This window comes from Gaeumannomyces tritici, assembly GCF_000145635.1.
Source record: "Gaeumannomyces tritici R3-111a-1 unplaced genomic scaffold supercont2.3, whole genome shotgun sequence".
Classification (NCBI taxonomy): domain Eukaryota; kingdom Fungi; phylum Ascomycota; class Sordariomycetes; order Magnaporthales; family Magnaporthaceae; genus Gaeumannomyces; species Gaeumannomyces tritici.
Window position 1 is genome coordinate 5,678,639 of NW_008804547.1, and position 21,882 is coordinate 5,700,520.

At 59.8% G+C, this 21,882-nt stretch overlaps 6 protein-coding genes across 6 annotated transcripts; 3 read left to right on the forward strand and 3 right to left on the reverse strand.

Moving 5' to 3' along the window:
* Positions 1–616: 616 nt before the first annotated feature.
* Positions 617–5,073, forward strand: GGTG_07023 (hypothetical protein; the record flags this gene model as incomplete). The annotated part of the gene is made up of 3 exons (XM_009224847.1): positions 617–2,957; positions 3,042–4,247; positions 4,988–5,073. The coding sequence occupies 3 exons, from the start codon at positions 617–619 to the stop codon at positions 5,071–5,073; spliced, it is 3,633 nt and encodes a 1,210-aa protein (XP_009223111.1).
* A 44-nt stretch (positions 5,074–5,117) lies between these two features.
* GGTG_07024 (hypothetical protein) lies at positions 5,118–7,644 on the reverse strand (the record flags this gene model as incomplete). The annotated part of the gene is made up of 3 exons (XM_009224848.1): positions 5,118–5,432; positions 5,501–5,582; positions 5,663–7,644. 3 exons carry the CDS (start codon positions 7,642–7,644, stop codon positions 5,118–5,120), a joined length of 2,379 nt encoding a protein of 792 aa, XP_009223112.1.
* Positions 7,645–8,110: 466 nt separating this feature from the next.
* Positions 8,111–9,175, reverse strand: GGTG_07025 (hypothetical protein; the record flags this gene model as incomplete). The annotated part of the gene is made up of 2 exons (XM_009224849.1): positions 8,111–8,793; positions 8,917–9,175. 2 exons carry the CDS (start codon positions 9,173–9,175, stop codon positions 8,111–8,113), a joined length of 942 nt encoding a protein of 313 aa, XP_009223113.1.
* Positions 9,176–9,379: 204 nt separating this feature from the next.
* On the forward strand, positions 9,380–11,130 carry GGTG_07026 (hypothetical protein). The gene is made up of 3 exons (XM_009224850.1): positions 9,380–9,790; positions 9,906–10,094; positions 10,164–11,130. The coding sequence occupies exons 1-3, from the start codon at positions 9,788–9,790 to the stop codon at positions 10,605–10,607; spliced, it is 636 nt and encodes a 211-aa protein (XP_009223114.1). The 5' UTR covers positions 9,380–9,787; the 3' UTR covers positions 10,608–11,130.
* GGTG_07027 (FACT complex subunit spt-16) lies at positions 10,861–14,775 on the reverse strand. The gene is made up of 5 exons (XM_009224851.1): positions 14,459–14,775; positions 14,280–14,364; positions 14,093–14,214; positions 12,409–14,011; positions 10,861–12,337 (listed from the first exon to the last, which is right to left on the reverse strand). Exons 1-5 carry the CDS (start codon positions 14,633–14,635, stop codon positions 11,220–11,222), a joined length of 3,105 nt encoding a protein of 1,034 aa, XP_009223115.1. The 5' UTR covers positions 14,636–14,775; the 3' UTR covers positions 10,861–11,219.
* A 734-nt stretch (positions 14,776–15,509) lies between these two features.
* On the forward strand, positions 15,510–19,240 carry GGTG_07028 (glutamate-cysteine ligase). The gene is made up of 8 exons (XM_009224852.1): positions 15,510–15,853; positions 15,956–16,321; positions 16,419–16,491; positions 16,561–16,626; positions 16,687–16,838; positions 16,919–17,041; positions 17,115–17,703; positions 17,778–19,240. The coding sequence occupies exons 2-8, from the start codon at positions 16,311–16,313 to the stop codon at positions 18,864–18,866; spliced, it is 2,103 nt and encodes a 700-aa protein (XP_009223116.1). The 5' UTR covers positions 15,510–15,853; positions 15,956–16,310; the 3' UTR covers positions 18,867–19,240.
* Positions 19,241–21,882: the final 2,642 nt, after the last annotated feature.

Here is a 21,882-nt window from a genome sequence, read left to right on the forward strand (position 1 = left end):
ATCCAGGAGAACTCGCTGGACTGATGGTGGCTGATGGCGGATGGCTACACGGCTGCTGTCTGCCAATACATCCGCTGTATTAAACGCGCGCTGGGCAGCCTGCCTGTTTCAGGGAGTATTAGGGAATGGCGGCGGACGCACTCTAGTGGCCACACTGCAGTAGAAGAGGGTGTCCAGGCCGTGATATCGCAACACTTTGTAGGCAGGCTGCGTAGATAATTCCCCCTATTGGGCAGGCCATGCAGACTACTGCCACCTATCGGACAGGCAAATATAGACGAATCCCCCCCTATTGGGCGGGCTGGGAGCGGCTACTGCCGTCAGCTCCCCCGAGTGATCCTGGCAGGGGAGGGAAGGCTGAGGAGCTCGAGGCCCAAGGGAGTGAGATACGATAGCTGGCAAACATTGATGGTTCCCTCTATCCAGCACCTTCCCCGCCCCATCTCAGTTACCTATATGGCTACTAGCTATATATTCGACACTCCCAGCGCCTGTACTATGTAATGTTTGAATAGCAGCAGCTGCCATGGCTTCCACTTCCATTACTCTGTTGAACAGCCAGTCCAGGTCTTACCCGATTGCATCTTCTCGGGTTAGCATCAAGCCAAGCCTAACAATGGCTGTCGTAGAAGAAAGCACCTTGAACGAGCCAGTTGGAGGTGACAAAAACGACCGAGACGGAGCCGACGCCGCTGAGAAGGGCGACGCTCAATCCGGGGAGCCAGCGTCTGGTGCGCCCAAAGAACAACCACCTCAAGCATCCAAAGAGCCAGCCTCTGAGGAATCCAAAGAGGAAGCAGCCGGAGCTTCCCAAGGGACACCAGCCTCTGAGCAGCCCTCCGGGGCCAAGGCAGACGATGAGGGGCTCGAAGAGGGAGAGGATAAGCTCTATCTCGACACTATTCCGTCGGTCCGGCGGTGTGGCTGGATCGACTTCAAGAACCGGTTCCAAAGCGTCGGCGGCGGGCGGGAGCACGCCGTCGACGTCCTCAACACGAGCGCCGACCTCGAGGAGCAGATGGACCAGGAGCACCTGAGGCGCATGACGCCCGCCAAGCAGGAGGCCTACCGGGCGGCCTGGCAGAAGCCCGTCCAGCGCCGCCACGCGGGCACCAGCACGAGCGAGCTGACGTTTGAGCGCGTCCGCATCAACTCGAGCATCGTGCTCTCGTACCTGGCCGACGTGAGCGACAACCAGTCGTGGCCCATGCAGCCGCACACCTTCCTGTTGCCCTTTGCCTTCCTCATCCACCACCACCAGGCCATGAATGACAAGCTGGATCGGCTCAGGGAGGAGTTCGGCACGCCGGAGCCGACGGCGGCGACGGGGGCGGCGCCACCCGGCGAGCAGCTGTCCGGCGTCATGACCAAGGACGAGACCCTCGCTGCTGCCAAGAAGTCGCACAAGGCGTACCAGGACATGAAGTGCTACGTGGACTTTGTGGCCGGCAACCTGATGCCGCACTACAACCGGTTCAAGGACGTGAATTACAAGAAGCCCAAGAAGATCAGGTTCGAAGACCTCTGGAGCCTGTTCCGCTACGGCGAGCTGGTCTGCTATCCCAACCGCCCCGACGCCGAGGACGCTCCGGAGAGCAAGGCGAGACGCGTCCGGTCCGAGCAGGGAGGCGACGCGCCCAAGCAGCCCTCCGGCGACATGGCGTCAGGGCCGGCGACGGCCGCCATCGCATCGGTGGACACGCACACCATTCTTCGCGTCAAATTCATATTCATGCCCATGGTCGATGATGAGTCCGCCAAGTCATCCGACAGGCCAGCCTCGCTTCGCTCAACAGATGGCGATCGCGCCGTCATCATGGCCTTCTATCTCGACCACGACGGCACCAGGTACGGAATGATACAGCACGACATCTATATCAATTACTTCCGTGGAGAGATGGATATCCACAAACTTCCCGTCTTTCCAGTCCGGTTTCTCAAGAACAAGGATGCGCTCTTCGATCAGCTGCTTAAGCGAGGGAAGAAATTCAAAGGACTGCTTGAGCAGTCCCGCAGCGGGCGAGAAATGCTCATTCACGACGGCTGGTCCTTGACGAGGACTCCGCTTGGGGCTCCAGTGCCGCAGCCGCCGTGGGGCTGTGACACGGTTGCCTCCAGGCGGAGGGTCCTGCAGTCGGAGTACCTGGATACCGAGATCATCATCGATTTCAAGGAGGCCTTCCAGAACATACCGTCCTGGAAGCCCAACTTCAGGCTCTACAACAAGGAGAGCGCCACCCCCAGCGTCATGTACGACAGTTGCGCTATCTACTGCTGGGAGGACGAGAGGCGGTCTGGGAAGCCCAGACAGGCCAGGGAAATCCTCGTGACGAGCGACAATGTGGACATTGACGAGTGGAACAGCCTCGCCAAGAGAGACCCGTTCATCGACGACCCCCAGGGTGAGAGGGGCCACACCATCATCGGGGACGAGCAGGTGTTCAGGGAGGAGGATCTGATGCTGCTCCCCGCCAGGGTTATGGCGTACTCGCTGCGGGACCGCAAATTCTTCCAGGCCGACGTCGAGAACATCAAGAAGAAGGACTGGCCGGAGCAGGACGAGGACCCGTTCCACGAGCTGCGTATCAAGGAGGGACACAAGGAGGTGATTAAGGCGCTCGTCGAGGAGCATTTTGACAAGAAGAGGCACCAGGAGCTGCCGGACCAGGACTTGATCAGGGGCAAGGGCAAGGGCCTCGTGATGCTGCTGCATGGCGCGCCGGGGGTGGGCAAGACGATGACGGCAGAGGCCATCGCCCAGACGCATAGGAGGCCCCTTTTCTTTATCACCTGCGGCGACCTCGGCGTGACCCCAGACACGGTCGAGGATCGTCTCAAGGACATCTTCCGCCTAGCTAACAGGTGGGACTGCATCCTGCTGCTGGACGAGGCCGAGATCTTCCTGTCCCAGCGGATGAGAGGGGACGGGAGCATCCAGAGGAACGCCATGGTGTCGGGTAAGTCGAATTTCTGCCTTGACAAAAACACACACACACACACACACACACACACACCTGAACAGCGCTGACGCCGACGACCAGTCTTCCTCCGGATCCTCGAGTACTACCCCGGTATACTGTTCCTGACGACGAACAGGGTCGGCACCATGGACGAGGCGGTCAAATCACGCGTGCACGTCAGTCTGCACTACCCGGGCCTCGGCAGGGACGAGACCCTACAGCTCTTCAAGATGAACATCAAGCGGCTCAAGAAAATCGAGGGGATCAGGGCCTTGGACCGGAACCAGCGCTCCGGGGCCGGGGCTGGAGCCGTGGACGGGAGCGGCGGCGGCGGCGGCGGCGGGCCCGTAGCCGAAATGGACGTGCGAGAAAAGGAGATCATGAGGTTCGCCGGCGAGCACTACGACCACAACCCCCCCGCGGTGCGATGGAACGGGCGCCAGATCCGCAACGCCTTCCAGATCGCGGCCTCGCTGGCGCACAACAAGCGACGCGAGCGGGACAACATGGACGAGAAGCGCCGCGACGCTGGTGGTGGTGGTGGCGGTACCGTCAAGGACGACGACGACGGGACCTTCATCGGCAGGACGCACTTCCGGCGCGTCCAAAAGATCACGGCCGAGTTTGACACCATGAGAGCTGAGATCTTGAAGAAGACGGACGCGGAGGGCGCCCGGGACAGAGAGGAGCGCGTGGACCCCCGCTCGCCTAGCCGCCCCCGACGCCACGACCAGGACCACAAGCGGGGAGGAGGAGGAGGAGGAGGAGGGGGAGGAGGCCGCTACTATTCCGAGTCCAAGGACTACCGGAGCCAGGGAAAGCAGTATCACGAGGACGGGTACTACGACGATGAGAAGAGGGACGCGTACAAGTACGGGGGCGGCGGCAGAGACTATGGCTACGATGACGACGACTACGGCGACGACTACGGCGACGACAGGCGCGAGAGGAGGGACGACGGCTACTCGCGCCGACGCACCGACCACTACTCTCCGGAGCCCCGCGGCTCGCGCCGCTCGGGCTATGGAGGAAACGCGCGCGACGACTGGGACCGCGACCGCGATCGCGGGGGCGATCTGGGCTCGAGGAAGCAGCAGCGGGCCCGGTCGCGGTCCGGCTCCCGTTCCCGTTCCCGGGACGCCGGGACGCAGCAGCAGCAGCGCAAGGCGGGCAAGTCCTCGGGCGGCGGCGGAGGCGGCGCGCCGGCGGCCGATGACGCGGGCGACAAGTCCAGGGACCGGTCGCGGGCGCGGGGCGGCGGTGGGGATTCGGAGACGGCGGGCCGGCGTCGGGGGGGGGGATGGGAGGAGGCGCGGGGCCGACGGGGAGGGAGAGCGTCAGTTTGGGGACGAGCCGGAGAGGAGGCGCCGGTAAATTCGTGCGTGCGTGGGACCTTTTGACATTGGTTTCGGGCTGCGCGGTAGACCCATGCGAGATACGGACCGAGGGGGATCAAGTATCTTGCTTTATATCTATCTACTTTTATAAAGTATTCGTTTGCGTTGAACCCCTGTGCGCCATAACAACCTTTCCGGACCTTTCGAAACGACGCCGGTTATGAATATGGGTACTTCTTGCTGAGAAAGATATCAATGTTATTTCACCCCAAACCAAACTATAAACTCTTTTCTCATGTTGCCTTTTTTTTTGTGTCAGTCTGTTAATATGGATCGAGTCAAAATGTTAATGACAACAGCAAGTCGTTTCCTTCTTACTGCGCATTAATATGAACACTAGGGGTTCCTGGCTCGTATCCAGCTTAAAGCCTATTCTAGAAGTCGCCCATACATTGTAGAAGAGAAAAACAGATAAAGTCTGTCCTTAAGCAAGCCGAATCGCGCGGCGTCGTATAAAAAAAACAGCATGGTAACTTTAGAACTATGTACAATTCAAACCTGAACCGCACTCTATCTTCATTACCCAACATCCATCTGCCAAGTTTAAAGGCCATCCAAACGCTAAATACAAGAATAAAATGCCCCGTCACCACCCGCCAACCCCAAACGCGGAACAAGCCAAAACGCCAGCGACGACGACCAGCCCCGGCGACGACCACCGACCCAGCAGCCACGGCGCGAGGCCGAGCAGCCAGACCGGCAGCCGTCCACCGTAATCACCACATCCACGCCCGGGGCCGGCCCTCGCCGCGGCGCTGTCCTAGGCTCCCAGACCGGGCAGGTCGGAGCGGCGGAGGTAGGCGGCGACGACGGCGCCCCAGGATCCTGGGTTGTTGAACTGGGAGGCGGTGACGGCGCCGTCGTCGTAGACGAGGTTGGTGGTGGACTTTGAGCTGAGCGTGTACCAAAAGGTGGAGCGCGAGCGCTCGGCGTAGGCCATGTTGAGCTGGCAGGTCGAGCCCGTACGCTCGCACTGCGGGTCCTGCCAGGCGTTGTCGTTCATCTTGTTGAAGAAGGACCAGAGCGCCGAGCCGTGCACTACCATCTGGGAGCTGCCAACCATGTGGTGGCCCCACTAGAGTGTGTGTGTTAGTTCGGGAGTGTCTTCCGGGTCGTTATAGTCTAGGGGGGTGGATAACCTACTGCGCGATAGCACTGGTCGTTGTTGGCGGCGTTCTGGGCTGCGCAGTTGGCAAAGGTCGGGTCCCCGTACCTCGAGTCGGCGCTGGACATGGGGAAGAGGTCAGTCAGTAGTTGTTTTCACAAGATGTGTTTTCAAGCAGGCAGGAAAGCAAGTAAACTCACGTCCACGGCCCTGGAGCCCGCCGCGGCGTCCCCTGCCCCTGCCAGTACGGCGCCTCGGTCTGCTCGAGGCTGGCGTAGACGTTGGAGGCGCCGACGTACGAGTACTGGTACAGGACGCAGTGCTCAAACGACGTGCCGACCAGCCACGTGCCGCCCTGGGCGCCGCTGCTCTCGACCAGCACGCCGCGGCCGACGGCGATGTTCTGCGCCGGCAGGTTCGGGTCGAGCCCGTGGTCGGCCACCCAGCCCCAGACGCCCTCGAAGTAGGCCGACGCCGTCTTGGCCACGTGCAGCAGCGCAAAGGCGGCCTTGCAGCCGATGGGGTCGGCGCCGGCGCACTTGGAGCTGACCTGCGTGTCGACGGAGCCGCCGGCGCGGTAGACGACGTTCCACATGCCCACGTCACCCGGCCGGTCGCCCGCCATGTTGACCTGGGCCAGGATGGCGCCGGGGAGCACGTCGGCGGCCGAGACGAGCAGGTCGCTCAGCTGCGCGACGCCGCGCTCGCCGGGCCGGCCGACCATGACGACGGGCTGGGGGTTGGCCGCGTCGGCGAAGCGCGGGCCCGAGCCCGAGATGGTGCTGAAGACCTCGCCGACTATGCGCGAGCCGGGCGGGACGTAGATGGCCTCCTTTGTCAGGTAGATGCCCTGTGGGAAGAAGATGATCTTGCAGCCGGCGTGCTTCCTCAGGATGGCGTTGATGGCGGGCCCGTCGTCGTGGACGTTGTCGCCGACCACGCTAAACTCGGGGTCGCCTTTGATGCTGACGAACTGATCGAGCGCGTACTTTTCGTACTGCGGGATCGCCATGGTGAAGTACTTGCCGCCCGAGACGAGGGCGGACGGGCGGCGGATGGGGTAGGTCGTGCCGGGCTGGTAGTTCTGCGGGTTGGCGTTGCCCATGACCCAGGTCTCGCCCTCGGGCACCGACGGCCCGCGCAGCGTGCGCCCGTCGCCCGCGGCCACGACGGCCACGGAACCGCCGGCGACGCGCAGGTTGTCGAGCACGAGCGAGCCCTGGCCGTTGCCGCTGACGTGGGCGTTGACGGCGGCGTGGCACGAGTTGACCGACGAGTCGACGAGCGACAGGGCGCCCGTCTTGCCGGCCTCGCCCATGTCGATGCCGTACTGGCAGTTGCTGAAGGACACGTCCTGCACCACAGCTACAAACACGTGCTGGACCGAGATGCCTACGGTGCAGCGGTCGAACCGGAGGCCCTTGAACTGGTACTGCTGCGAGTTGAGCCGGATGCCGACGGCGCCGCCCTCGAAGACCGAGTCGGAGATGATGATGCCCGACCCGCCCTCCTTCATGGTCATGCCGATGTGCTTGGAAAAGTTGGGCATGACGACGTGCACGTTGCTGAAGCTGGTGCCCTGCGAGACGGACCACTCGATGGCGACGGCGGCCTTGTCGGTGGCGATCTCGGTGGTGTCGACCTTGAAGTTCCGTAGCGTCATGTAGAAGTTCTTGGTCGGGCTGCCCTCGCCCTGCCACCGGTCGTAGCCGTTGATGACGGGCCGCTCGCCCAGCTCCGGGTCCGCGATCAGGGTGGGCGGGTTCAGGGGGTCGCCGACCAGGAAGGTGTAGACGTACATCTGGATGGGCTTCTTGATGCGGTAGCGGCCCGGCGGGATGTAGATGTAGGCCGGCCTGGTCGTGACCGTGTTGCCCTCCCTCGACCAGGCGTTGATGGCGAAGTTGAAGGCGTCGGACGCGTCCCCGGCGCCCGTGTTGTCGGCGCCATACTGCACCACGGTCCGGTAGTACTGGAACGTCGGGTCGGTGCTGGTGGGCGCCGTGCCGTTGTGGCCGATCTGGGCCCTCCACCAAGTGGACGGGTTGCTGGCCACGGGGCCCGAGCATTGCTGCTGGCGCGCCTCGACGGTGACCTTGGCGGCGTCGTCGGGGAGGGCCAGGCTGGCTACCGTCCTTGCGCCGGCCAGGAGCGCGCTGGCAAAGATGGCGGCGGTCCTCATGGTTGCAGATGTAGAGGTGGACTCCCTAGGTCAGGTACCTGTCTGGGCAAGAACACGCGCGAGTGAGGGAGGGCATCGCGAGATGTGCTTTATATTACAAGCAGGACCACTGCTTGGTTTGCGGCCAAGGATCTAGATCCAGATCCCAAGGGGCTCCCCCGCCAGACGCCAGCAGGGGCCCAGGTAGGCAGCCGCAATTGAAGCGCTCCACTGCAGGGACTGATCCCCCCTCGTGGGCGCGGCATGTCGACGGGCCGAAGAGGGAACATCTGGAACTCGAGGGCGTGCGAATCGTTTCGCGAGAAAATACGACATCGGGTCGCTTAGCTGGGCTAGCTCGCTGCATCTGGCACAATGCGCTGACTGTGCACCCCACACCCCACTCCAGGCAGAAGCCAATTTAAAGCAGGAGCGGATCTCGTTGGAGTGATACAAGCAAATGGGAAAGAATGAAAAAAAAAAAATCCTAAGTCGACGAAAACTGTCGTCGAAACCAGCTGACCGCCTGGTCCTCCGCCTTGAGCCCCAACTCCGCCTGCCGGGGGTCGGCCGGGTTGCCGCGGACGGCAAAACCGTGGATGGCGCCCTCGTAGACCACCACCTCGTGCACTCTGCCGCCGCCGTCGCCGCCCCCTGACCCGTCCCGCACCACCCCCTCCAGCACCCTCTTGAGCGTCGCCATCTTGTCGCGGCCCATGAAGGCGTCGTTGTCGCCGTTGGCCACGCTCAGCGGCACCCGCACCCGCTCGAGCGCGTCGGGGATCTTGACCATGGACGGGTGCGCCGTGAAGCCGCAGTCCACCAGCGACCGCCCGTCCTCGGCCTCGGCGCCGCACAGGTCGATGGCGTGCCGCCCGCCCCAGCAGAAGCCCACCACGCCGACCTTGCCGTTTGGAGGTGCTGCTGCTGCGGCTATCGTCGTCGGGGAGGAGGAGGAGGAGGAGGAGGCGGCGGCGCGGCGGAGGGCCTGGAAAAAGGCGTGCACCCGGGGCGTCGTGACGGAGCCGCGGATGCGCAACAGCCGCGGCACGAAAATGGCCACCAGCTGCAGCGCCAGCCACGGCTTCTGTATCAGCGCCGCCCACCACGACGGGCTGGGCTTCTCGATCTTGTCTAGGAGCGCGAGGCTGTATGCCGGCGGGGCGGCGCCTATCGTTGTCGTCGTCGTCGTCGTCGTCGTTGCAGGGTCAGCTTAGGGTATTTTCTCTGCCGCAAGTGACGGCTGGTGGCCGAGAGGTGATTGATAAGCAAACGTGACCCAAAAAGACACACCGTCCATAAAGTCCGGGAGATAGACCACAAAGGGACCCCTGCGGGCGTACGAGTCGGCCAGCGCCCGCGTGTTGAGCAGCTCCCAGCCAAAGACGTCCGGCACGATGACCACCAGCCCCAGCGGCTCGCCTTGGCTGCTCGGGTCGGGGCGGGCGACGTAGGTCGGCAGGCCGTGGATGGTCTCCACTGTCCCCGTCGGCTGCGCATCGCCCCGGAGCGTGCCCTTGAAGCAATCCTGACAGAAACCGCCGAGTGCCATCTGAGCTGGAGGATCTTGTTCTGGGTTTTTTTTTCTGGTTTTTGATTGCGTCAAGTTGCGCAGCAGTAGAGAGAAACAAAGTAATTCCGAGCGTTCCGGGGGCACTTGGCGCCTTTGTAGTTGCACCACATCACATGTGCTCAACCTCTGACTGCTGACCCGCACGGCCGCCAGTGTCGCATTTGATAGCATTCTCCCTCCGTTTTTCCCTCCCTCCAAGCTCGCCCAATCGGCCCATCCGGCACCCCCTCCAAACTGAACCCAAACCCATCCAGTTCGGATACAATCATCTCCTCTTGCTTTTATCTGTGCGTCTCTCACTCGAGGTGGGCGCTTGTTATTGGCTGCATCGTCAGAGACCGGCCCCAATCCAGCTGCCGGATTCGGCATAGCATACCAAATTCCTGAGCACGGAAGAAATTTGATACTGATAATTCGCACTCCGGGCCTAGTCTCGACAGCTTCAGAAGCCTGTCGGCCAAACTAGTAGCTGGCAAAGAATATCCGGAGCAAGCGACATCCTCCGAGTTGAAACTCGGACCTAAAACCCTGACGCTAGGACCTATCCAAAAGAACACCGTCATCAAGGACTGGAAGGCGCCGCCGAAAAACATGGTCAGATTCTGAAGTCCCTCTCCTGGCTTGCATACGCAAGCCCCCTGTTTACGTGCATATGCACGCCCGTGCAGGAAATGATGCCTCTTGACACACGGGAATAACCGGAAAATAGGTTCACGCCGACGCCTCCAACTTCGCCCCGGGCGTCACCAAGGACGAGGCTTACCGCCAAGTCCTGGAGCAGGCCGAGGCCCTGTTCGAAGGCCAGAGGAACTGGGTAAGGGCTGCATTTCGTGTTTCGTCAGCACATCTTAACCGGCACGCTAACCGCCCAAAAAACGCAACCCCCAACATAGGTCTGGTAAGATGCAGTCTTTAATGCCGCACCTAATCCATTGCCGTCAACTCACACAATACGGGGGGACCCTAGCAACCTCTCCAACACGGCCGCCCTCCTGTGGCACGCCTACAAGTCCCTGCCGGCACCGAGCAGCGCCGTCAACTGGGCCGGCTTCTACACCCTGGACCCGAGGCCGGGCCCGGGCGGCCGGCCGCGGCTGATCCTCGGCCCGTTCCAGGGCAAGGTGGCGTGCCAGACCATCGCCTTCGGCCGCGGCGTGTGCGGCGCCGCCGCCGAGACGCGCGCCGCCCAGCTGGTGCCCGACGTCGACGCCTTCCCGGGCCACATCGCCTGCGACTCGGAGAGCCGGAGCGAGGTGGTCGTGCCCGTCGTCGTCGTCGCGCCCGAGGACGGCGGCGGCGGCGGCAAGGTGGTGGCCATCATCGACGTCGACTGCGCCGAGCCCGGCGGCTTCGACGACGTCGACCGCGTCTGGCTCGAGAAGCTGGCGGGGCTTATTGCGAGGAGTTGTGACTGGTAGCCCATGGGGGATGGATGCATGTTCCTATAGGCTGGGATATTTTTCTATTTCTTCACCCTTCCTCGAGTCACCCAAGTCCATCACTAGCAACATTGGGTTTGCGGAGACATGACCTTGTGTTGCGTTGATTACCATCAGGGGGTCGCAAGGAAAAGTGATAGTCTGCAGCAGAACGGACCGGGAATTCGTGAGACCATGGGCCTTTGCACAAGAATCAAGGCGAAGCTCTGGCAGCGCCGCGATGCGGTCCCTGCTCCCTTCGCTGTGGTAAAAGACAGCTGGCTCATTGTGGGTCGTTCGTTTGGTATTTGCGCATTCTTTGGCATCGCGACTTTTCTCGGCTTAAATAAAAGACTATAGACTACAGTGCATAACCCTTTTCGGTCCCAAAATCTCATCAGCCTGCGATTTCCCAAGAATCAATATGGCCAAACCCTAAGGATAAAGAGGCCTGGGCAGTTGCAGGAAGAAACTCTCGCTCCCCTAGAAAAATCGCAACAAATCCTGATATTACACCGCGGTGACACGTGGGTTCACCCCGTCAAGTTCGCACCCGGTCCTACTCCCCATCGTGGCATATACAACAGTGCGCCAGACTTGGGCTTTTAGCGCTTGCGCTGCTTCTTCTTTCCGCGGTCCTCTTCCTCTTCCTCGTCCATCCCGCTCTCGCGGTCTTTCCTCTTGGCCTTGCGCTCGAGCTCGTCCCAGCTCTCGCCCTCTTCGTCGTCTTCTTCGCTTCCCTCCTCGCTCGCGTCGTCGGATGCGTTGGAATCGTACTCGGAGTCCTCCTCGCTACTCTCCGAAGCCTCCTCCAGTTCGGATTCGCTGATCTCAAACGCGCTCTCCTGGTCGTCCTCGTCCGCATCGCCCTCGTCGTCCGAATCCGCCTGAAGGAACGACCAACCGCCATCGACAAAGAACTGGTGTGTATCCGACGTCACCGTCTTCATGATGGTAGGCCAGTTGAGGTTGAGTGGGCCCTCGGTATAGGCAATATCCGACTGGTCCAGGAATTCCTTGACATCCTCGAGGGACTCTACGGGAATCGTGTTGACGTGTGTCGGCGCGCGGGTGAAGTCCTTGAAAACAAACACAAGATCAAAGTTCTTGAGGCCGAACTGGACACGCTCCAGATGGGCAACCTCAATGTCCTCCAGCGTGACCACCAAGAAGGGCGGCTCGGTGAGCTGGATGAGACACTCGGTTGTGGGCTGGATGTAGACATTGCTGCGGAACGGGACACCGTTAAAGCCGAGCTCACGTAGGGGCATGTCGACCTCAATGTTCTCGGAACGGCCCGCCTCAGCAATCTTCTCGGCAAAGGCCTTGAAGAGTCGGTCGAGTTCGGCACGACGCCGACGCTCCTCCTGCTCCGCCTCGAACTCGTCCTCATCACCGTACCGGTACTTGCGCTTGCGGTTTCCAGTCTCGTCGAACTGGATATCGGTCGCTTCGCGGTAGAACTGCACATCCTTGGTCTTCTTCTTGTTCCCGATGAGAATGGGATCCTTGAGATGGATGTGAATGATGACGATGAGTTCGTGCTGGCAGGGCTGGAAGAACAAGTGCCGCACGTTGGAGAAGAGGATGTCGACCCTCTGCTGAGCGGCAAGAGGCGACTGATAACGGATACCGTTTTGGTGAATCTCGACCTTGCCGGGGACACGCTTTCCCTCCATAGCGGGGCGGATGAAGACATTGTCCAACACAGCCGGACGACGATCTGGAAGCGGGGGTCACCGCGGTCAGCCATCAACTTCGTTGCACATGATAGTCTCAGGACCCAAGGCTTACTTCGAATCTCCACCAGCTTCTCTTGCTCAACGACATCCTCCATGTCCTTCTTTTCTTGCTCCTTCTTTGCCGACTCCTTCTTCATGTTGGCGATCTGGTTGGCTATCTCGGTGTAGCGGTCACCATCCAATGACCGGAACGTCAGACTGCGCACAAAGTGTGCAGTGGCGTCCTCGAAAGGCTGGTCATCCTTCCTGCCCACACCCTGGCCGGGCGAGAGGAAGTTGATGCGGAGGAAGGACCAGTCGCCCTCGTCGCTTTTGCTGGCGTTCTTGATGGTGTGGATGTGGAAGGGCACCGGCCGACCCATAACTGGCACGATGACGGTGGCGTTCTTCTGGTCCACGACGATTCCGAGGTCGCGGATCTTAGGGGGGAGCTGGTTGTCCCTCTTGTACGACTCGAAGCGCTTGAACTTCTTCACCTCGGTTCCGTCCTGGTCATTTGTTGACTCGGCGAACCTGGCCAGGCCCTCCTTCTGTTTTTTGGTGGCCAACTCCTTCTGGTGGTCGCGTCTCCGCTTCTCGGCATCCTCGTCCACTTGCGTGCTACGTTCGGAGCGGAGCCGGGTGCTCGTGATATTCTTGGTCGCGACCGCACCCACACGCGCCTCCTTCTTCTCCTTCTTGGGTGCCGGCTGCGCCTCCTCGTCCTTGAAGAAGAAAGAGCTGGCGTCTGCATCAGTCGGGGCGTCGCCTGTAAAGACGACGGGCTCGGCAGCGGTGACGCGCACTGTGTCGATGATCACCAGCGAGTAAATTTTGCTATTTTTGTCCTGCGGCGTCGGGTTCTCGATGTCGGAGAAGCCAGAGGTGATGCAAAGCGTCATGCCATCCTTGAGAGAGCGCGAGTTCTTTGCGTTCAGAATCATGGTCGGGTCGCGATGCTCGAGGCCGATTCCACAGCCGATATTCTTGAGGAAGTGCTTCTCGAGCTCGGGCTTCTTGCTCTTGATGTAAGCGAGGGCTTTTTGGTAGACCTCCTTGACGACAGCGCCATCGCGGACCTCCTTGAGAATCAGCTGGTGTGTGGCGTGTAGGAGCTTGTAGTTGGACTCTTGCGACTTGTTCGGGTCGACCAAAAAGGTTCGTGCGATGGACGAGCAGTATGACCTGTACCGCAGGCCCAAGGCAGAAATGATGATGCCCGGGTGGAGATTGTCGTTGTTCGGCTCCGTCGCCCACCTAAGATCATATTTGCCACCGCTCTGCACATTGGGCCCCAGAATCCAGTCGAGCTGCTCCGGGTCAAAGTCGCCCGGCAGTTTCTGCTTGTTAGCCAAGGTCACCGACTTCCACCATTTGTCGTCGTCGAGCTTCTTCTCCACCTTCTCGGCCAAGGAGCTGTGCTTGACTTTCTTCTCCTGGTCGAGGATGGCTGACATCTCGTCGAGGAAGAACGGATGCATCAGGGCAACGCACGCCTTGGAAGATGTGCGCATCGCCCTGAGCTCCGCCTCATCCTTGGTCGCAAAGGCGGCAGCAGAAAGTGCTTGGGCGATATCGGACTCCTCGACATCCTTGCAGTTCTCGGCAAAAATCTTCTTCCACTCATCGACAAACGGACCTTTTGCCGTGTCCTTGGTCAGAACGCCGATCTTGTTCTGCGAGTTCCGGAAGACCCGAGTGGTTAGCTAGGCAGCCCCGCGCGTGCATTGAAAAGATGACTCCAGGTTGTGACTCACGCCAGCCTCCTTTATTGCGTCGGTGATCTTGGCAAACGCCTTCGCGTTCTCAGCGGCATCCTTCCCCCTGGCAAGGACCTCAACGGGGAACCTGCCGCCTTTGATCTGGTCGAGGTGTTTCGCTAGAGTCAAGTCAGTATTATGGTCGGCGGAGGCTATCGTCGGAGCCTTATTGTGAGGTGCGCACCTTTCTTTGCGGTCGTGAGGATGTAGAGGGTGTCGATGGTGAAGAGCATGAGCGTGGTCGGGAATTCGTAGCCAAGCAGCCAGAACTGTACCGAATCGTAGAGTTAGCATCCCAAAAGTCGCAACAGAAGCGGTGATGGCAGACAGGTCGCAGGAACGATGCGAGGCGGGGATACTGACATGCATCGCGTTGTTCTTGTGGTACTCGGGGCTCTCCTCGACCTTGCCCATCATGATGAGGATGGACGAGACGCCTCCGAAGAGCGCGTCGCCCGATCGCTTGTCCGACTTCCAGGCATTGATGAAGTGCGAGACTCGCTCCTGGAAGAGTTTGCCGTCGATCTTGATTTCCGCCATGATTACGGTCGCGCGAGTGGTGATGCGACGGGATGGCAGACGCGACCGGCGACGGGGCGAGAAGCTGGTATATGAACAACCAGAAGCCGCCTTTGGATTTTGGCCTGGCAAAATGCTTCGAAGCAAGAACCACACTTTCGCGTCACGTCACGCGTTGCTGCGGCAGTCAAATTCGCATGGTCCGTGCGTTCTAATGGGCCGCTGGTGGGGCCTCCATCTGCACCTTGATTTCTGGTTTGTTATGGGCCTGAGGCAGAAATCTGAATTCAATGGTTCCTTCGGTACTCTTTCCAAGGTTCGTATATCAATCGTCTTTATCTCTCCGCGATTCTCTTGACATCCGGTCGCATCTCGCAAACAAACTCGACGAGTTCTCATCTCACTGCGACCACTGATGTGGGGGAAGGACGAGAGATTAAATTGTATCTGGAAAGCCCAACAACCAACAATCCCCGCAACAGGGCAACCTTCGTTGCGAGCACCGTAGGCAGAAGAGGCCAAATATAGCCACGGGGGAACCAAAAACGGATAATGCCGCAAGTATGGATTGATCAGCACTACTCCAGACCATGACATGGCAATAAGGCGCGCCAGACTCCTCCCTAGCCGGCCTCTTGGCGAGGTCCGCCGTCCTGAGTGGCCACAGATGCCGAAACTGCCCGATACCGACAACGGTCGGCGCCTTTGTGGGAATCTGCAGTCCTCCCGTCGTTTCCGCAGGGTCTTGTGTGCCATGGTGTGCCATGAATAATACATGTGCCAGACGCCTGACGGCGGCCTTGGGCCTAGAATTAATAATCATCCAGGCCTCTTTGGCGGCTGTCTTGAGTCCAGCCAAGCCCCACCAAGAATCTCACGCGAGTCGTATAACTCTGCCCATTTAAACCCATTTTTCCCTTCCCCTCCATGACTTTCCTGCCTAGCCCAAGGGATGTTGTCCAGGAAGAGCCGACCGAACTGTTCCGCCCGTCCATACCCAGAGCCTTGTTCATCGACTGGCAAGCCTCGTTCTTCGACTGACAGTTGAACTCGTCCGGTCACGAGGAATTGCGTGCGTGTGGTGACGGAATCGACTCTGGAGCAACAACCGACACCAACCGAGGCCTCTGATTCGACGGCAGGAGTGCGCCGCCCGTAATCCAACGAGAACAACGTGGGCGCAAAACGTGGACACGAAGCGTGGGAGATCGTGGGGTTGACAGCCTGTCGGTGGTTATTGTGAATTATCCCGCTTGACACCTCCCCGATCCGGAAAACAGTGCTACTGGCGGGGTGAGCGAACCAGACTGGGGGCTGACTGTACCTACTACATATACATAGCTCAGCTTGTCGAACAAAGCCACCCTGAAACTGAGATCCGGGCTGTAAACCACGCAGGCCCAGTGTCCGAGTCTTGGGGTTTTTGAGAATAAATCACTTCTCGGCGTCAAGCCCGGTCGTTTTTTACTTCCATCCGAAGCGCAACAGCCGAGTCTCCCGGACTGAGCAGTAAACCGGCATATTCGCTCATTGGCCTGGGTATACGGTCTCGCGCGAACGCCCTCAGTAGCGGGCTGGCACTAACGCCTATCAGCAGCGACCGGCAAAGCTCCGAGCTGCTCCGAGAGGCTGCTTCGCGTTACACAAAAACCGGCGGCTGCAGCCAAGGTCGTCCGTCGATCGGATCATCCTAGCTATGGGTCTCCTGTTAGTCGTCTCCAAGTTGTTTTTGAAAGGGGCTCTCGGCGACTACTTCTTCCGCTCTGCTCAACAATGATGCCTTGGACTAATCACATGACAAAAGCGCTCTCGGGACGGCCCTGGAGTGGCCAGAGGCCAAGAAAAACGCCCACCAAGTGCGCGAATGGGGTATCAAGGTGCTTTCCCCGCTGCCAATCCGTCCTTGACGGGCCATGAATGACCACTCACTAACCATTCAAGCGCAGCAACTCCTGGAGATATGGAACAAGGCAAAGCATAAGGAGAAGGACGCTTTGCTCTGGGGAGACGAGGTTTGCAAACCCTTTTGCCGTTCCCTTTCACCTCTCCCAGAAGCTGATCTTTTGTTCAAGGTCGAATACCTGGTTGTGGTTTACTCCAAGGACGAGCCGGGCGTCAAGTTATCTCTGAGACAGGCCGAAATCCTAGAGGCTTTGGCTACTGATTCCAGCCTCGCGGCTCAGGGAGGATGCGTTCCCGCGCTTCAGGAGACAAGCTGTACCGAGTCAGTCATCTCATGGGCGACGTCTGCCAGACGAAGGTCTTGCCCTGTGACCGACATTAGCTGACCCGCCATGGCCAAAGTGACCAACCGTTGCCTGTCTTCCATCCCGAGTTTGGCCGCTTTATGCTCGAGGCCACTCCCGGGAAGCCATGGGGTATTGGTTTCAAGGAGTTGCTAAATGTCGAACCCGACATGAGGCGCAGGTGAGCAACATTCTTCAACGGCCTGCTTCAACTTGGACATAGCTGCTCACTCGCAACCAACGCGCTGGTAAAGGCGTGTTCTCGCCAAGGAGCACATGCGCCCAGACGAATACCCCATCACGTTGACTACTTTTCCGCTGCTCGGCAGCCCGGGAGGCTTCCTTGACCCCTACTACCCGCCCTCTGGCCCTAAACTGCGATCGCAGTTTGTCCCCGATGAGATAGCAAACCCGCATATCCGCTTCCCAACACTAGCAGCCAATATCAGATCCCGTCGCGGCCGCAAGGTGCAGGTCAACGTGCCCGTTTTCCGCGACGAGAAGACGCCCTGGCCCTGGCGAGACCCCACCGTCAACCGCGACCTACACAACTGGCCCGAGGACGAGGATGTGCGCTCGGGCGGCGCCGCCCCGGACAACTTCATCCACATGGATGCCATGGCCTTCGGTATGGGCAGCTGCTGCCTCCAGATAACCTTCCAGGCCAAGAACATCACGGAGGGTCGGACAATGTACGACCAGCTGAGCCCGCTGTGCCCTATCCTTCTCGCCTTGACCGCGGCCACCCCGATCTACAAGGGCTTCCTTGCCGACACGGATGCGAGGTGGAACCAGATCAGCCGTGCCGTCGACGACCGAACCAAGGAGGAGATGGGAGAAGAGGTATGCCTGTTTCGTAACCATCAAATATCACAGTACCATGCAGCTGACAGTCTCCCCTTTCCCGGTGCTGGCAGCCCCTGAAGAACGACAGGTGGAGGATACCAAAGTCGCGGTACGCGTCCAACTCGACGTACATCTCGACGGACCCGCGGATGCGGCCCGAGTATATGGACCCCGACCTGGTGGTGGACGAGGACATCAAGGCGCAGCTCGTGGCGGGCGGCATGGACGATCGGCTGGCGACGCACTTTGCGCACCTCTTCATCCGGGACCCGATCGTCATCTTCGCCGAGGACCTGCTCGAGCTGGACTTGAGCAAGACGGACCACTTTGAGAACATCCAGTCGACCAACTGGCAGCACATGCGCTTCAAGCCCCCGCCGGCCGACAACAGCATCGGCTGGCGCGTCGAGTTCCGGCCCATGGAGATCCAGATGACCGACTTTGAGAACGCGGCGTTTGCCGTCTTCATCGTGCTCGTCACGCGCGCCGTGCTCTCCTTCAACCTCAACTTCTACATGCCCATCGCCCGCGTCGACGAGAACATGGAGACGGCGCACGCGCGGGACGCGGTGCTGGAGCGCAAGTTCCACTTCCGCAAGGACCCCTTTCCGACCCGGGCCCCGGCCCCGCCCCGCGGCGGCGGCAGCGGCAGCGGCACCGCCGCCTCTTCAGGCACGGCGACGCCGCAGCACCCCTTCAGCCGCTCGCCGACGCCGACGGGCCCGGTCGAGGACGAGCACCGGCCCATGACCATCGACGAGATCATCAACGGCACGCCGCCGTCCTCTCACGACGGCGGCGACGACGACGAGTCCCCGCCCTTCCCGGGACTCATCCCCATCGTCGAGAGCTACCTGGACTCGGTCAACGTCGACGTCGACACGCGCTGCCGCCTGGCCACGTACCTGGACCTGATCCGCCGCCGCGCTTCGGGCGAGCTCTCGACGGCGGCGCGCTGGATCCGCGACTTCGTGGCCGCCCACCCCAGCTACGCCCGCGACAGCGTCGTGCCGCCCGACATCGCCCACGACCTCGTCGCCGCCGTCGTCGAGGTCGGCGAGCGCGAGTGCGCAGGCCGCGGCCTCGCCGGCCTCGCCGGGGTGGCGCCGGGCCTCGACAAGCTGCTCGGCTCCGTCCGGTGCGGCCCCGAGCGTCGCTGACCGGGCGTTGACTAGCGCTGGCTTACTTCCGTCTTTTGGTGGTGGACTCCCTTGCCATGTGACTAGTTTTGATACTTTGTTGGATTGGGGTGTCTGCCTCCCCAGCACGGCGGCCGCGAATCACGGAATGTATGGTATTGCTCACAGGAGAGGCACTCTGGTCATTTGCGCTTTGCTGTTTACGAGCCTTCACTTCCGATTTGCAAGCTTGCGAAACCATGGTTCGGTATGCAGGCCACAGTTGGCGCACAACATATTTGTGTGTTTCAAGAGAGTCATGTCGATGGCGATTAGACATTTCATTTTTATAGAATCTCACTTTTTTGTCCCAAGACAGGTTCCCCCATGTTTTTGTGAACCAGGCCCCTACGAGCTACAGAGTCTTGTCCTCATACTGCTCTCCGGCTACCTCACCTGCCACCCGACACGTACTCCCAGCACACAGTATGGCACAGATTCACAAAGCCCAGACACCAACCCCAACAATCCAAAGGAGACTGACTCCGGCCGAGCCCCTTTTCAGCGCACACGCTAGTTGACGCCATAAACCCAGATGCCGAAAAAACAAACCTCTATGGACCATGTTGCCGCTCCCACCACACACGGGCGCACGCCCGTGAGCTCGAGTCAAACCAACATCCACTCTCCCTATACGCTCTCCCAAGACCGGCGTCCCCGGTGCGGAACCGATAATGCGTCCGGAATAGCCCGTCTGTCGTCTGATGAGACTTGCACATGCGCATAGAAAGCCAATCTTGGAATCTTGGGGAGGATCAATGGGGCATGTGTCAAGGACTGAAGACGAGATGCCCTTTTTTTTTGGGAGACCTCGGGAAGCCGCGTCAGCTGGGAAGCCGGCCGAAAGGACCCTCCCTCTCCCCAGCTGGTCGATCCAGGCCCTCAACCCGGCCACATACAAACCCGATTTGATACCTCACATGCGCACGCCAGCGACAAATGTAGCTCTAGGCCATATTCCCTGCTGCCTCTCGATCAATTATTCCCCAAACGGGATGGTGTATATGGGGCGACCGCCCTTCCAGCGCTCTCCTTTACAGCGCAGTCGGACACATGGGCGAGACTAACCGTGCGCGCTGGATCGTGATTTGGAACCGCCTCGCATTCGCATGATAACGTCCCCCCTCCCCCTTCTGGAGGATTCTCCGTGTTGCTTGTCGTATGACCTCTCCGCAGGCCAGCGAGCAGCCCGGCGGAGATGTGATACTCGGCCCAGCGTCAAGGCGGGCGTCGGGGGTGCGAGGCCGGGATGTGCCCTGCTCCTCGATACCCTATATTGTTGGTTGCGTATATAAGTGTCTTGTTATAACATGGCGGTGGCTGAGGCCGCGGTCTTTCTTGACTAGTTTTTGATCTACTAATCGCTGCGTAAGCTCTCTCTCTCCCCACATCGCTATTGTACTATGCCGCATACTACAGTATGCTGCTTGCTCGGTGAGCATTTTTCCGCGTCGCCAACGGCCGCCCCATGGTTATCATCCCACCCCAACCCACTCCTTTACTCCATCTTTGCTCCATTTAATCTCGGCAGATGATGCCTATCGGTGGACGAGGAGAGCCTTTCTTTTGCTGATCGTTCCAGAACGGTTTGCCAACATGCGAAACGCAGACAGATGGGGCGGGCATATGGGGTGGGATCCTCTCCCAGGGAGACATATAGTCGGCATCGAAATGCTATATCGGTGATACTGAGGGGAGGGGGGAGTAACTATAGCGTCGTGTGTGGGCCAGAATAACTATGCTGTCGGGTGGGGAGATTGTAGGACAGCATCGTCAAATGTCAAAGCACACACAAGAAAGAAAGAAAGATGGCTGTCCGGTGGAGCCGAGCCGAGAAGGAGCTCAATGCTGGTCCGCCTCGGCTCGCATCTCACCTCCATCGTGGGATGCCGACGGGCAATATCCACACTGGTCCGGAGCAAAGGGAGCGCCGGGAACGCCACCCACCTCGTCGCCACTACTGCAGAGGGAGAGAAGATGCGGAGCGGCGGAGAACGAGGAGGTAGCCAGAAGAGGAAGGAGCAGGCAAAGGCAGAAGGGTAGAAAGGCAAATAAAAAAAACCAAGGCTGCTAAGATCTAACGATCAAGATTGCCCTGGCACGAGCCCCTTCATCTCAACTCCGCCAAGAGACACAAGACATCTCGGTCAGCTTATCCTTTTGATCACATATCATCTTTAGCAACGGCGAACCAGCAGGATGTTTGTCCCGCATCTCATGTCTCGATCTCCTCACCGAGGGTCTCGTAGGGCGGGGCAAGAGCTCAGCAAAAAGAAAAAAGAAAAAACAGTGTCAAAATACCAGAGTTTCGATCCACAACTACCCAGGCCCCCCCAGGACAAGCTCCCCCGACGGGCTCGCAATGGGGATCGCAGCATCGTCAACTCCGATTCCCCACAGGGATGCGGACCGGGTGGGAAGGAAACCTTGACGGCCTAAGCGAGGCCGCGGGCGGACGCGGTTCAGGCTGAGAAAACAAGGGCAGGGGGCGAACAAAACAAATCGCAGGGACCGTCGTTTCAAAAAAAAAAAAAAAGGGACAAGAAAAAAAGAAAACGCTTGGAGCAGCCGACTGGCTAGCCTTACGGAGATTGCTCTGGGGGGCCGGGCGGGCGTCGCGATAATTGCGAACAGCAGAGGCTGGGAGAGGAGACTTGTGCCGAGAGAGATATAGCGTTTTCCCACAAGAGAGAGGTAGACAAAAAGTCGGCGCACTTTTTTTTNTTTTTTTTTTTTTTTTGGCCATGACTTATCAGCCCCACGACAGCACGGCCAGCAAGACAAACGGCATTGAACATTAAATTTCAACCTGCCGGCATGGCCGATCGGCGCAAACGCCCGAAAGAGGGAAGTCGCTCCCGTCGTAGCCGCCCGCGCGCCGCGCCCCCGGGCAACGGCCTTTCCATTTTAGAACAATTCCAAATCGTCCTAATCTAGTACCGGTAGGTAGGACAAGGTCAAAGACGGAAGTTTGACCAACAATGACAGAGGAAAAAAA